The following is a 14,380-nucleotide window of genomic DNA, read 5'->3' on the forward strand; positions in this document are numbered from 1 at the left end:
GAGCACTCACTCAGGGTTAGGAGTCGGTATCTCGATTAAAAATCCCATGCCTCGACTGGGATCCGAACCCAGTACCTACCAGCCTGTAGACCGATGGCCTGCCATGACGCCACTGAGGCCGGTAAATGTACATCAGAGGCCGTGGTATGTGCTATACTGTCTTATAGGATGGTGCATATAAAAGATCCCTTGATGCTAATCGAAAAGTTTAGCTCATGAAATGGCAACAGCGGATTTCCTCTCTCAATATCTGTGTGGTCCTTAACCATATGTCCAATGCCATATACATGTAACCGTAAATAAAATGTGTTGAGTGCATTGTTAAATAAACCATTTCCATTTCCTGAAATTTCATCTGCAGTTCATACATTGAACATATTAAAAAGGTTAAAAGTTTGTTTTAGCATAGTGTGCCATCTTGCCATTTGGTATGCATATTTATAACCCTTCTTGTGGGATTTTTCATTTAAAATGTATGGTTGAGATGTAGCCCATTGATTTAGTGCTTGCTGGATAGGCAATTGATCCCCATCGGCAAGCCCATTTGGCTACTCTTCATTCCAGCTGCTCCACCACTAATGTAACTAAGGTTGTGGTATGTACATTATTTTTTTTATAATGCAATGCAATCCAGTCCAATTCTTACATTGTCGTCTATACGACAAGATTCACCCTTTCCTCCGTTTACAATATTATTTGGTAATCTCGTGAACTGTACTTAAAGATAATACAAATCTACATCCAATTCCATGACTTTATCAAAACTTCCTGCTACACAAGTCGTGCATCATTCCCATGCTCTCTTGATTCCATACGGTTTTGTTGCAATTTTTCCAAAACTAAATTTTGTTTCGATTTATCCATGATATTGGGTCTTTTTTTTTGCATAGTTCTTTACACTGTGTTTTAATTTACCTCAAAGTGTCTTGAATTTTGATATTGTTCATCACTTCGGTTTTGCATTTAGTGTAATTGACACCTAATAGCCAATGTATTTTTCCGAGCTGGGGGTGTCATTAAACATTCCTTCATTCCCATGCTCTGCTTTGGTAATTCTTGGAGTTTCTTATGTACTTAAAGTTCAAAGTAAATTACAACATTGTACAGACACAACAAGAATTTTGTTTTAAAATGTGTTTATTGTTCTTTAAAAAAAACCTAGCAACTTGTGACAAAACCTAAAGCCTGTTTGCCAATCCATTTTATAGAAAGGTCTGTGGTTTCAATATAAAGTAGCTAGGGCTAGCTCCACACTCGCCAAATTTGCCAATTGCAAAGTTTAGAAATGACTGGCTAATTTTATTTTAATTTGGCAAAAACATTATTGGTATTTTGTTGCTTTTTTAGGATAATTAGGTGAAACATTTTGCTCATCCAGAGCTGGCCCTGAATTGGTTTGAAGGATACAGTTAAACATCTGAGCCAGTTACTGGTATAGTTTAAAAAAAGAAAAGAAAAAAAAGGAGAACATTTCAGTGACTGTTTTATGTAAGTAAGACAGCTTGACCACTAAATCTCAATTTTCACATTTTTCCTGAAGCTAGCTGGTTGAATTGTAACTCCATGTTGTTGGTTTCTGTGTCAAGTACTCGTGAAAACACTAGTGAAGATTTGAATAACAGTATTTATTTCAGTCTGTATGTCACACATTACACTACTGCGTTAGGAGGCTGAGTTTTTCATTCAGTGCCAGCTGTGATCTCGTCAGATTGGCCAGGTAAACAACCATAAGCAGATCCTGCAAAACAAAATGTTTATTTTATCACAAATAGTTCTACCATTAGATGATTTTTAACTCATATAAATATCTATTACTGATCATTTCTATCCTGACCTTTAACTCTGATAAACCAACTTGTAATCTGAAGAAATAATCAACTATACGTATAATCGTAAATAAAATGTGTTGAGTGTATCTTTAAATAAAACATTCACTTCCTTCTGTTCTAGAGATTTTTTAGTCTTAAAGTTAATTTTTGCAACCCATAAAATCTCTTTTTTTCTACATGCACAGAAAATGTGGAACCTCGTACTTTCAAAGCGTTGTAGAGATTAATTAAGCTAACCTTCATAAAATATGGAACCTCGTACTTTCAAAGCTAACCTTCATAATGAAATAGAGCACAATCACTATGCTCTCACTAATTAAGCATACCTAATGTATATCTGATGACATTAAACAAAACACAATACTGGATTTAAGTGTACATGTGAAGACATTATGCAACCTTCATACCAGAGTTACAGCGTACATCTAAACTAACCATTACTGTATTTTCAGTGTACATCTAAAGACATTAAACCCAGGTCTCTGAGAATTGAAAATCTGCGTAATCCATGTAGCTCATTTTGTTTTTGCATAACCTGTTATATCCATGTAAATGGTGCTGAAAATTTTGCGCCAAAAAAAAAAATAGGTTACGCAAAATTGAGATTTGCTCGAGCAACACGCGAACGAAATGATCATTCTTATAATTTCCAGAGGCCTGAAACCAGTGGTTTCTAAATATAGTAAACTAACCTTCATATTAGAGTTGAGCATATCTTCAAACTGGTCATGGTCAATCTGTGGTATGCTTGTGACGAGGCTCAATAAAAACCTTCCGATGGCATTGTCAGCTTGTACCTTCCCAGCCTGCAACAGATCAATTAACATGCTATGTCATAACAGGCCCATAGGAACAGATTTTTTAACAGATTAATGTTTGCTATTGCTATTGTTTGCTATCTGATGATAGTTTGTACCCAATCCGTCGGTTAACAAAAGGAAATGCAGTCATCAGGGCTTTTAGTATGTGAATTTAAATGGTATCAATATGGTAATGTTGTAAATGTAAATGGCTTCCCAATAATCTTAAGTTAAGGGAGTAATTAATCACCCCTCTGAAGTCTGAAAATTAATAATGCATAAAAGTGTAACTGTATTACATGTCAAAAGTTCACACCTGTAAATCTAGGAACAGTATTCAGGGGCTTTGAATTGGTGAACTTTAAAAAAGAGAAAATCTGGAGGGGTTCCGGAAATTCTTGAAATCCTAGGTTAAAATCTGTGCCATCCGACACATTTTGGAGGAAAGGACGACTAAAATGCGAGGAAACGCAATGTTCCATGAGAGGAAAAGAGCTGATCCGAGGAGAATTCCCACCCCTGAGTATTATAAAAGACGTATGTACCATAATCAGGTGCGAATTTAGCAGAATTCCATGCCTCAATGAATCACAGATTTTAGGTCAGAAGCATAAGATAATGAGATGGGAATCCTAAAATATTTTTGTCATATCCATATGATCCAGACAAAATCCGAAAAATAAATCCCCAAATTCAGTCTGATAATAATTGTCTTCCAAGTATATTTGAAGGGAGAAATAAATATTGTTCCTTACAAGAACTTCATCCACGTATGATGTAACTTGTTCCAACATATCCTGCAATTTCACACACGCCGTTTCAATGTGCCGCAGGTCTGACACCATGGAAACACTTCTCTTCAGGTTGTACTTGCCGTTTTGTAATACATCAACTAGCAAATAAGAATTGCAGAATTGTGAAATAATTGGGTGTTATTACAATGTGACAATTATACAAAAATCATGTTTTCTTTTCACAATGACACAAGATCCAGTGTAAACTTAAATTATCATAACTTAAAAGGACACACCCTAGTTTCAACCCGTGAAAATTAACACCAAGTTTAGTTAATCTACAAACCTGTAACACATCTGGATAAAGTTACAATAGAGTGAAACATGATTCTGTGACTAAAATGGTGAAATACCCTCTACAAATAGACTAAAACTGGACTCCATAACTGTTACTTCTCAGACGCACATGCGTTTTTAAAAATATGAGAAATATATTTTGTAATATTAAAAACACCAGGATGACCAAAAACACTTTGAATTTAAGTAAAGTATGATTTCAGTTATCCAAAATGGCCCCAACAGTGAAAAATATATCTTAGTGTTTAAAAACTAGGGTATGTCCCTTTAACAGTATTTTGTAAAATAATTATCATATGGGAGATAACTCTTACCTCCGACTTTTTCTGGTTCATAGCTGACAATCTCAACACTGACCGGTGTGAACATCGTACCAATTGACTTGTTCGGAACTCCCATCGGAACACTAAAATAAAAATAACCAAATTATTATATTTCATAAACAATATTAAATTTGTATTAACAGACAACACAAGTAACATTAATATAAAGAAAAAAAAAATTCTTTCTGAACAAAACACTGCTCAAGATTTGAGGTACCATAAAGACCTAGACATCAAAATAGCAGAACTTTAAATAACCCGACTGATTATTTTGTCTTTAATGTTTATGTTAACTATACAAGCATTAAGGTTGACGACAGTGACTGACCACACCATCATCTTGGCTTTGTATACAATAACAGTAAATTTTTGTTATGATACCACGGCTAGCTCTGGGTAAGCAGAAAATTTCACCATATTATCTATTAAACTCACAAAAACCCAGTTATTTTGTAACAAAATATCAATTAATACTTGAAATTATTTTAATTTGGCAAGTGCCAGAGCTAACCGTGAATACATTTGACAAATGGTATAGTACTGTACAATTTATGAAATATGAATATGCAGAAAAATTATGGTAAGATTTTATATTTATTGTGGACAAACCCAAAATGATGGTGTAATGTGACTTAGTGTCGTAAACAACTTTTAGTTGTAAGAGATGTTAATAGTTCATTTCTTTTGAAGCTAGTTTTGAGATAATGTAAGATGTAGAATACTCGATAGCTACATTCTGAAACAATTTGTTGTATAAACTGTTTTCTTCAACTTACCTAATAAAGTTAAAGTTTGTTTTTGTTTAACAACACCACTAGAGCACATGGATTTATTAATCATCAGCTATTGAGTGTCAAACGTATAGTCTTTGAGAGGAAACCCGTTACATTTTTCCAGTAGTAGCAAGGGATCTTTTAGATGCACCATCCCACAGAGAGGATAGCACATTCCATGGTCTTTGATATACCAGTGATCGTGAACTGGCTGGAACGATAGGGCTTACCTTATAAAGGCTTTCATTCCGAGCTTCCCAGACTTCACTGTGGTATCAACAGTCAGGTGTATTGGATTATTAGCTTCCCGGGAGTAATATTCGTGAATCAATACTGAGTGGCTCGATACATCTGGACTCGTCGAGTACCTGCAGTAATAAGTAAAATTAACACACAATCAGGGGACAACATTTCAAAATGTTAGGTAACCGAAAGTCGGAAGTTCGGTTACGTGAATATAGTTCAAGTAACTGATGAGTTAGACCTACATGTACCTTATAGTAAACCACTTAAACTACGGTTCTATGCTACATTGGTGGTTCAAATGTATTAAAAAAAATAAACTGATTTTCAGATGGATGGAGGTGTAAGGAAGTTCTGTGGGCTTAAAAACTAAATTTCACCCATGGTTCAGATACTATTTTTCAACAGGAATCTCGCTCGATATCATATTTACAATAAAAAATTGCAATTTTGTAATGACAAATTTTAAATGTATTAGAATTAAAGATGCATTATCATAGTTGCATAGTTGGCATATCTCAAATTTCTTTATCTTTACATTAAACTGTGATATAAAAAAAGAGAAAAGATAATGTTATTCATAACAAATAACAACTATAGAAACATTTAATACACCTATAGATTTTCTTTGAAAAGTAAACTGCCAACATTCAATGTCTATAGATACATCACATGTAGCTAAACTTCCATTATTCAGTCTTAGTATCTCACACTTCAAAACTTTATAGACTTACCACCCAACAATAACTTCATTTCCATTGACCTTCCTGTATAAATCATACATGTTCTTGGCATACTCAATGTCAACAGCCACCTGCATTAAAAACATAAATAATGGTGAAAAATATATTTACAAGAGGTTAGTTAGAAGAAAATGAATATGATATTTCCACAAGAAAATTGTGTTAACAGTCCATGTCAATCTGCTGGCCACCACCAAGAAGCCTTTAACTGTCTGTATATGGAATCCACAACCCACAGCCCTTGTGGCAGCTAGTGGGTGGGATTTAGCTCGGTCAGTTGAGTGCTCGCATGAGGTGCTTGCATCGCAGGATCGAACCACCTCAGTGGATCCATTCAAATGATTGGGTTTTTTCTTGTTCCAACCAGTGCACCACAACTGGTCAAAGGCTGTGGTATGTGCTTTCCTGTCTGTGGGAAAGTGCATATAAAAGATCCCTTGCTGCATTAGGAAACATGTAGCGGGTTTCCTCTGATGACTACCGAGTCAGAATTACCAATTGTTTGACATCCAATAGCCGATGATTAATTAATCAATGTGCTTTTGTGGGAGGTAGACAATTCCTCTACTGTGCATTTCATCCACTAATAATCTAGGATGAAAGCTCCACAACAGAGAAAAGTCCAATTAATTTACCACACATTCTGTCAATGGTCTAAATAAATGGAAGTCGGGAGGGATCTTTATAATTTTGGTGTACAGATTTTTCTTGTCATTTTATTTCACCATATTTTTGTAGGGCTTTTAATATTTTCTAAAATTCCACTACACATAGAATCATTGATTTTCAAAATTCACTAGCCAGTTAAAAATCTACTACCATCTAGCCATACATCTATATAAACTGTACATTTGTACTAATAACAACAGAAAATAAAAACAAAACCCAAATATGACCAAAACGCTTATGATCGCTATATAGCAATTAATGTAATTTGTAATGTTGTTTGTGAAAATGCCATCAACTATCCCCAATAAGAAAACTACCACATTTTGGTTGGGATATTTGGATTTTCACTAGCTAGTTGGATCGATCCCCGTTGATGGACTCATTGGGCTATTTCTCATTCCAACCAGTGCTCCACGACTGGTGTAACAAAGGCAGTGGTATGTACTATCCTGTCTGTGGGATGGTGCATATAAAAGATCCCTTGCTGCTAATCTAAAAGAGTAGCCCATGAAGTGGCAACAGCAGGTTTCCTCTTTCAATATCTGTGCGGTCCTTAACCATATGTCTGACACCATATAACCGTAAATAAAATGTGTTGAGTGCGTCGTTAAATAAAACATTTCCTTCCTTCACTAGCTAGTCAGGCTTAGTGCAACTATTTATTAATCCAATGGTAAAAAACACTATCCATGGACATCAGGCTACCATATTCTAAAAGTGCTATTTTTTGGTAATTTGTTTTTTAATTCATGCTAATACTGTATATGACAAGCTAGATCCTATCCCTAAAAACTCAATTACAGTGAACAGCTATCATGTTTCATTCAGTTGTATAGAATTAGCTTATCACACCGAAATACTTGATTCAGCTGTAATGAGCAATGGTTGTCAGTGGGCTGCAATTAATAAATTTCTATCCATATTTGCTAAGAATTAAACAGATTATTAAAAAAGCTCACATTTTCTTTCAAAAAAGCAAGAAACAAAAGCAAGTTGATAAGAATACATTACCTCATCTTCAGATTCATTGTGTGGAACGGCGAAACAATTAGTCACCTCTACGACACCCTTGTCACAAATACCTGAAAAATATTATTTTACCACTTGTTTAAATTCAATATATGAAAACACTCATACCTGAAACCTGAAAAGTGTGTTGTGGTGATCTAGTTTTGGTACCCGAGGTGACACACACTATCCCATGTTGTAATTTTGATGATCCCATATGATTTGTTACGGAAGATTTCTTTAATGTGTAATAATGTGTGAAAAGTAGTTCACATTGCTACGCGACACACCACCATCTCAAGTTGTACATGCATGCAAGGTCTAATGATCTTATATGAATTAATAAGAAAGATATGCTCCAGAAACTAAAAGTTTAAGACGGACAGACAGACAAAGCCACACCATAACACGGCCTCTCAAAGACAGGCGCATAAAAAGTCCCATCATATATAGTTCACATTTATTAACTGTCTGTAATATTTAATAAACCCAAACAATAACAATACCTGTTCATGACATTTTGAAGAACCCCTTAAGCTTTGAGGTAAAATTTATATAGGAAATTTTTGGCTTGATAATTACAAATTAATCCGTTGTATTTTACTTTATTAATTAACATTACGTTGCACAATAACCACCCCCCCCCCCCCCCCCAAGAAAAAAAGTTTTGTCACACATCTCATAATTCCCACTCTTCTTAGTGCATGTTGCGTAGTTCTCGAATGACCCTATTATTCAATCGTAAATACTAAAGAAGTAACATACCGCTGGTCGGTAAATGTAAATTTTTGACCGGATCAATTTTATTAAGTTTCAATATCTATAATACGCAGCAGAACTATTACATTGTAATCGTGTTCAAACTCGACATCGGGTACGGCCATTACTTCAAAGGGAGTGAGTAGCACATTTAAATTAGTTGTGTTTTTTCACTTAATTTACAACTACTGTTGTAACGGATTTTTGGGGGGGGTTTAATTACAAAAACCATACCAAACATGATTAAAAAAAATAATAATAATAAAAAAAAAATATCTGAAAAAAAGTACGAAACACCTTTTTACAGAATAAGATCGTCTGCTTAAAATAGCACAGCAGGATGCACATTAAGTCAATACTTTACTTTCTACGTCTGTTCGGACTAAGTAAATAGCAAATTGGACGTGTTGCGATAGATCCCAAATATGTGTTAACGCAAATGGATGGATTAAAACAAAAAGTTGTATTCTTCTACCAAAAATGTATTATATCGGACAATGTAGGCATTATTACAAAAAAAATACGATGCAACAGACTGTATCAAAACAGGATACACATAATTTGCATATGCAGGTCAGAGTTGTTCGTCACGTGTTCGTAATCGATCGGAAAACCAAAACGAAACTTTTTCGATGTCAGTTTTTTTTTTTTTAAATATACAATTAGCTAAATTTGTAAAAAAAATTATGAGTTCAAGTGTCCACGATAAGAGCAACTTTGGGAATCTTTTTTGGGAAACTATTGGGTCGAAGGGCCTAATTGGGGAAAAGTATTATATCGGACTTTATTTTATTTTATTAACTTTAATTTATTTTCACTTTTTAAGTTATTTTATTAACTTTAATTAATTTTTAGTTTTATGGTTTTTGTTTTATTCATTATGGAACGAGAAATGACTTCACCGATCCTTTTCCACATACAAGATTTTTCCGAGTTTCATTTTCCTCCAATAATGCACCGCGTTTTAAACCCAAGTCATACAGTCGGTCGTTTTTCCTTTAATTCAAAGTGAAGATAGTTTCAAAGTAAGTATTTCTTAGTCTGCATATGCCCGAAAAAGATCACACTACACGATTAGGGTGGGAAAAGGTGGTGTCAGCCGCTATTTCGACCACAATTCCATTCCGAGCAAAATTGCTCGGAACGGCTCTGTATTTGCTAATGGAAAATGGCGCAGGACCTACAAACTCAATGTGCATTTACATTCGAGTTTATTTTTATGAACTATGTATTAAACTGTCCCTAAATTAACCCTAACAAATATTTTTTTTAATTTATTGTGGGACGAGGCTAAGGAGGTCTTGCTGTCTGACTTTCAATAGCCAATATGCTCCATTTTAACTAAATTGTATTGTTCAGTAGTTTCAACATGCGCCACGATACGGCGATACGCCGCTTACGCGAGTGATTCAGGATCTCAGGATCTGAGACATATGGCATAGGTACGGATGTCTGGGTAAAAAATAAAATTCATTTAGCACAATAAAAATAAACAATACCAAGTAGTGTTCCAATAACTCTTTTCGCATCTTCATTTCGTCTCTCATACGAGTCAACAATGCTAAATAAAACAACTGGATGAACCCGGCACACGAGATTGGTGGCCATTGTTGGTTGATTAGTACGAATTTCTTCCTTTTGCTTGGAGCATCGCATAAGCGGTGAAGGTGAAGAAGGATATGAAAGGGAAGGGCCGTTTGTTTAACAATTCCTCAGGACATTTTAAATAACGGTTATTTGGTGTCTAGCATATTATTTTAACATTTAATCCGCACTGGTTGGAACGAAAAAAAAAACCCAATCAGTAGTTCGATCCTGCGACGCAAGCACCTCAAGCGAGAACTCATCCGACAAATAAATCCAGCCCCCTTTACCCAGGGTAATTCTTACCAGGACTTTGGCGTCAGCATGTTTGGGATTTCTTGAATTTTTATAGTGATGTTGTTTATCACTTAATTTTTGCATTTACCATAGTTTGACACCGAACAGCCGATGGTGGCATTATCCTGGGACTGATTGAAGTACTGATTTGCAGTCGATGAGGAAGTTAGTGTTTGATATGGCTTGTTTTATGAGAAGAGACATTGCTAGAGTGGCTGCTTGTTGCTCAGATCTGTAGTTTGTTGACAGCTGGCCTGTTGGGGCTGATAGTGATTTAGTTGTTCCGTCCGGATATTGGATGTATGCACCAGCCCCTCCATTTCGGACTGCACCTTGTGATGATCCGTCTGAGTAGACATGAATCCAGTGCTCTGTTGGATAGTGAGTACTTAGGTGTTCAAGTATCAATGCGTTCTGTGCCACAACTGATTGGTGCGCTTTTGTTTCAATGCCAGGGATGTTCAGGCACAGTGATGTCTTGGTTTTCCTCTTCATCTCTAGTCTGTGGAGTTAGGATTTCGCATTCTTCTGGGTTTCTGGAGATGATGTCTTGATTTTCAATTGAAAGCTGCGCTTGAGTCTGTTGATAATTAGATCTTGTATTTTCTGGTTCATTGGGTGTGTTTCTAGTCTCTTGTATTTCTCTGCCGGTATAAATACCTTTTCTTTTTTTCTCTCATGTAGGCTGTGCAGACCAGACATTGATTCCATGGCAGTTATTGGTGTGCTTCGCATTCCTCCAGTGATGACACGAAGACACATATTCTGGATTTGTTCTAGATGTTGTGTCTGTTTTGGCTGCATTTGCAAAGGTGGGTAATCTATATTCCATAACAGGGCGTACATTACCATTGTATTCTTGTTTAAGGGTTTTGATGTCTGCTTCCCAGGTGATCCCTGCAAGTTTCTTCAGGATTCTTAATTTGAGAAGTGCTTTTTTTGTGTGTTCTCAATGTGAGGTACCCATGTAAGGCGCTTGTTAAATGTGATTCCCAGATATGTCGGGGTATCGTTATGTGGTAGACAGGTATCTTCTAGGGTGATTTTGTACTTTAAAAGGTTGATTTAATAGCCAGTGATATAATTTTCTCTTTAGGAGATGTAGTTTGACTATTAATCAACACATGCATGCATAAGCAATACATGTATACATACATTTTCCCATTTATTTACTGACAATGTATGCAATTAATAAACTTGTTTTCTTTGGCGTATCCATGGTGAGGTGAGGTGAGGTGTGTGTGTGTGGGGGGGGGGGGGGGGTGTGCATTAGGGGAATAAGCCACCCATCCACCACCTCTTCCCCAACCACCTTTAGTTTATAATTGCGTGTTGCCCCATAACACGACTCAGAACGTGTAGATGCTCTCTTTCCCTTTCCCCAATATGGTTGGCTCCCAATAACAATAATAGGCTAATAAAACGTGCTATGCCGTTGTATGTTGTTCAATATTTATTTCTTGGTTTATAATAATTGGCCATGTGTGTTTTCCTTCCTTCCTTCCTTTTTTATTTGTTGTTGTTATTATTTTTAATAATATATAATCGTGCTTCAGTACATATAGAAACCCTCTATAGTCAATTAAAGGGACATTCCCGAGTTTGCTGCATTGTAAGATGTTTCCGACTAATAAAATATTTCTACGATTAAACTTACATATTAAATATATTTTCTTGATTGGAATATCAGTGTCTGTATATTCAATGTGTTTCTGGTTATCTTAATATTTGTAAGAAGCCCAAACTGGATTTTGTCTTCACATAATTTCATACGTACGAAAAAATCTTTTTTAGGAAATAAAATGAAATTTAACCAAGTACAAATATTAGAACGATCAGAAACAATATTTTATGCAGAAAACTATATTTGATATGCAATTACAGTCGTCAAAAAGTCTCTGTTAGTCGACAACATCTTAAAAATTGCAGTAAACTAAGGAATGTCCCTTTAAGTTTTAAAGCGATACGATCGAACGTCCTAATTATTAAAAAAAATGTTTACATCTGGGAAATGATATAGTATAGTATAGTATAGTATAGTATAGTATAGTATAGTATAGTATAGTATAGTATAGTATAGTATAGTATAGTATAGTATAGTATAGTATAGTATAAATAACACTAATATAATTTTATGTCAGGGACTTTTCAACAATTTCAGTACATTATATTATGCTTTATTTAAAAACATCCCTGTTATTGGTGTCAATAAGAACTGAAATAGCATGTCATTCGCGTCATGTTACAATGCAATGTTTTTTTATTTATAAGATTTTTCTTCTCTACACTGTAACCCTGCAGTTAATTAGAATAAAGTTCACTGTCTTTGCTATGTCATCACTGACCCGACGGATTGTCTTATAAAATGGGGAATGGGACGTAGCCCAGTGGTATAGCGCACGCTTGGTGCGCGATCAGTCTAGGATCGATCCACGTCTGTGGACTCATGTGGCTATTTCTCGTTCCAGCCAGTGCACCATGACTGGTATATGAAAGGCCGTGGTATGTGTTATCATGTATATGGGATGGTGCATATAAAAGATGCCTTACTACTAATAGAAAATATAGCGCGTTTCCTCTCTAAAAGTATATGTCAAAATTACCAAATAATAGCATATGTGATAAATCAATGTCATCTAGTGGTGTCGTTAAAGAAAACAATTTTTTCTTCTATTATAAAATGTTAACATTATCACTAATGAAAATCTAGTCGATTGAAGAAACCTTAAAAACAGTAAAACTCAGAAGAAAATCAATTTGTTTGAACTATAAAAACTGTAGAAATACTTATTATTAAATGAAGTTGTATCGAAACTGATTCCTAAATGGAAATACATTTTTAAATATTTTAAATTACAGAAACATGTTTTAATTATTTAGTTTGTATTATATTATCCAGTAAAATTTGAAATGCTATTTGATGCGGCGCATCTAAAATGTAAGTTTTTATTTCCGGAATGCTTTCTTCTGCAAAAGTTTAAGGACGTACGGTTTCTTTTCAAGAAAATATACCAATTAAAAGGATTTTGAACTTTATTTGTCACTGTTACAAATAAAGTTAAACATTTATCTCCATATCACATGCAAATGAATATTTGTGTAAGTGACAATTATCTATTTATTTACAGTTGAGGTGACCAGTTACACTCATTTCCACGGTCGTGACGGTTGACTTGTTGAGTTACTAGAACATTTATGCCGCTTGTCAGTATAATATTACATTAGTAGAAATGCAGATTACATCATCTTAGGTTTAAAAGCATTTTTGGAGCTAAAACAACGTTTATTTCCTGCAAAACCCATCGTGAAGACGGGTGCCATCCACTTAATAACTTGCCCCCTCTCACTGACAGTAACTGTTGATAAGGCTAGGCTGCTTTCCTTTGATTGGGACGTTTGTGTATAGGCATGTTTATTGTGTGTATGTATGCATGTATAATTAATATACTTATGAATAGACTGCCCACCATACCAACATCTACGTGGTTCTAAAGACTCGGAGGGAACGGTTAGAAGTCAGGGTTTTATTTCTAAAATTATAACCGTTCCCTCAGAGTCCTAATGCAGGATAAATCCAGGTTATTTGATCACTCAGCATATTTACTTTTTTTAACTTTTATCATGGCAATGACAGCAAATGCCATTGTTGCCCGCCTTACTTGCCACAATACCCCGAAAATCAGAAGTTGTCGATAGCAAGAAAAATGCTGCAAATGTGTAATGGCTTGCCTGGTTTGCCACCAGGATGACAGTGACCATGCCCTTCTTATCCACTCCATGTTGTATATATCTAAAACAAATTGTAAACTTACTCTTGGCATTATGATAAAAGGTATCATAATGATATCTGTCAACTTGCACAGGCAATAGCCCAAGATGCCAGAGTGAAACCTGTAGGTTTTCTCTGAGGGTGTTCTCACTGTTTGAAAATTAAAGAGTGGTGGCTGTGATCCCACCCCTCTTGCTTTTCCAAAAAAACAGAAAGCGAAAAAAAAACCCAGTTGATTACCATATACACGTATGTATCTTTGTGTTTTAGTCAACTTTGTTAATGATTTTAAATTCTACCCCTTATTTTCCCCCCTCAGACTCTGGTACAAAAATGTTCGTTCAATGTACTTGTTATAAGCTATGTCATCTTTTATGTAGTTGAAATGTACATATTGTTGGACTTGACCATTCGTTTTGGTGAACCAGTCAAACACAAATTTGTCTGTTCATTTTATTTCTATCTTCAAATGAATCAATTGCATGGATACTG

At 35.2% G+C, this 14,380-nt stretch overlaps 2 protein-coding genes across 2 annotated transcripts in view; one reads left to right on the forward strand and one right to left on the reverse strand.

Annotated features, from left to right (window-relative positions):
- Window positions 1-1,119: 1,119 nt before the first annotated feature.
- LOC121374923 (eukaryotic translation initiation factor 3 subunit F-like) lies at window positions 1,120-9,889 on the reverse strand. The gene is made up of 8 exons (XM_041502064.1): window positions 9,738-9,889; window positions 7,483-7,553; window positions 5,794-5,873; window positions 5,047-5,184; window positions 4,035-4,126; window positions 3,385-3,521; window positions 2,522-2,635; window positions 1,120-1,738 (listed from the first exon to the last, which is right to left on the reverse strand). The coding sequence occupies exons 1-8, from the start codon at window positions 9,844-9,846 to the stop codon at window positions 1,655-1,657; spliced, it is 825 nt and encodes a 274-aa protein (XP_041357998.1). The 5' UTR covers window positions 9,847-9,889; the 3' UTR covers window positions 1,120-1,654.
- Window positions 9,890-13,079: 3,190 nt separating this feature from the next.
- LOC121374927 (nuclear factor related to kappa-B-binding protein-like) overlaps window positions 13,080-14,380 on the forward strand; it is a 29,359-nt gene continuing 28,058 nt past the window's right edge. Inside the window, exon 1 of the mRNA XM_041502068.1 lies at window positions 13,080-13,218. The gene's annotated coding sequence lies outside the window, so the exon portion shown is untranslated. The remainder of the gene's footprint in view (window positions 13,219-14,380) is intronic.

Source organism: Gigantopelta aegis, chromosome 6 (assembly GCF_016097555.1).
Source record: "Gigantopelta aegis isolate Gae_Host chromosome 6, Gae_host_genome, whole genome shotgun sequence".
Taxonomy (NCBI): domain Eukaryota; kingdom Metazoa; phylum Mollusca; class Gastropoda; order Neomphalida; family Peltospiridae; genus Gigantopelta; species Gigantopelta aegis.

Excerpts from the sequence above, each read along its gene's own strand:
- LOC121374923 (XM_041502064.1), bottom strand. The coding sequence starts at position 9,846 with ATGGCCACCAATCTCGTGTGCCGGGTTCATCCAGTTGTTTTATTTAGC. Across the intron at positions 5,874-7,482 it reads ACAATGAATCTGAAGATGAG|GTGGCTGTTGACATTGAGTA; the intron begins GTAATGTATTCT and ends TTTTTAATGCAG. Across the intron at positions 5,185-5,793 it reads AATGAAGTTATTGTTGGGTG|GTACTCGACGAGTCCAGATG; the intron begins GTAAGTCTATAA and ends TTATTACTGCAG.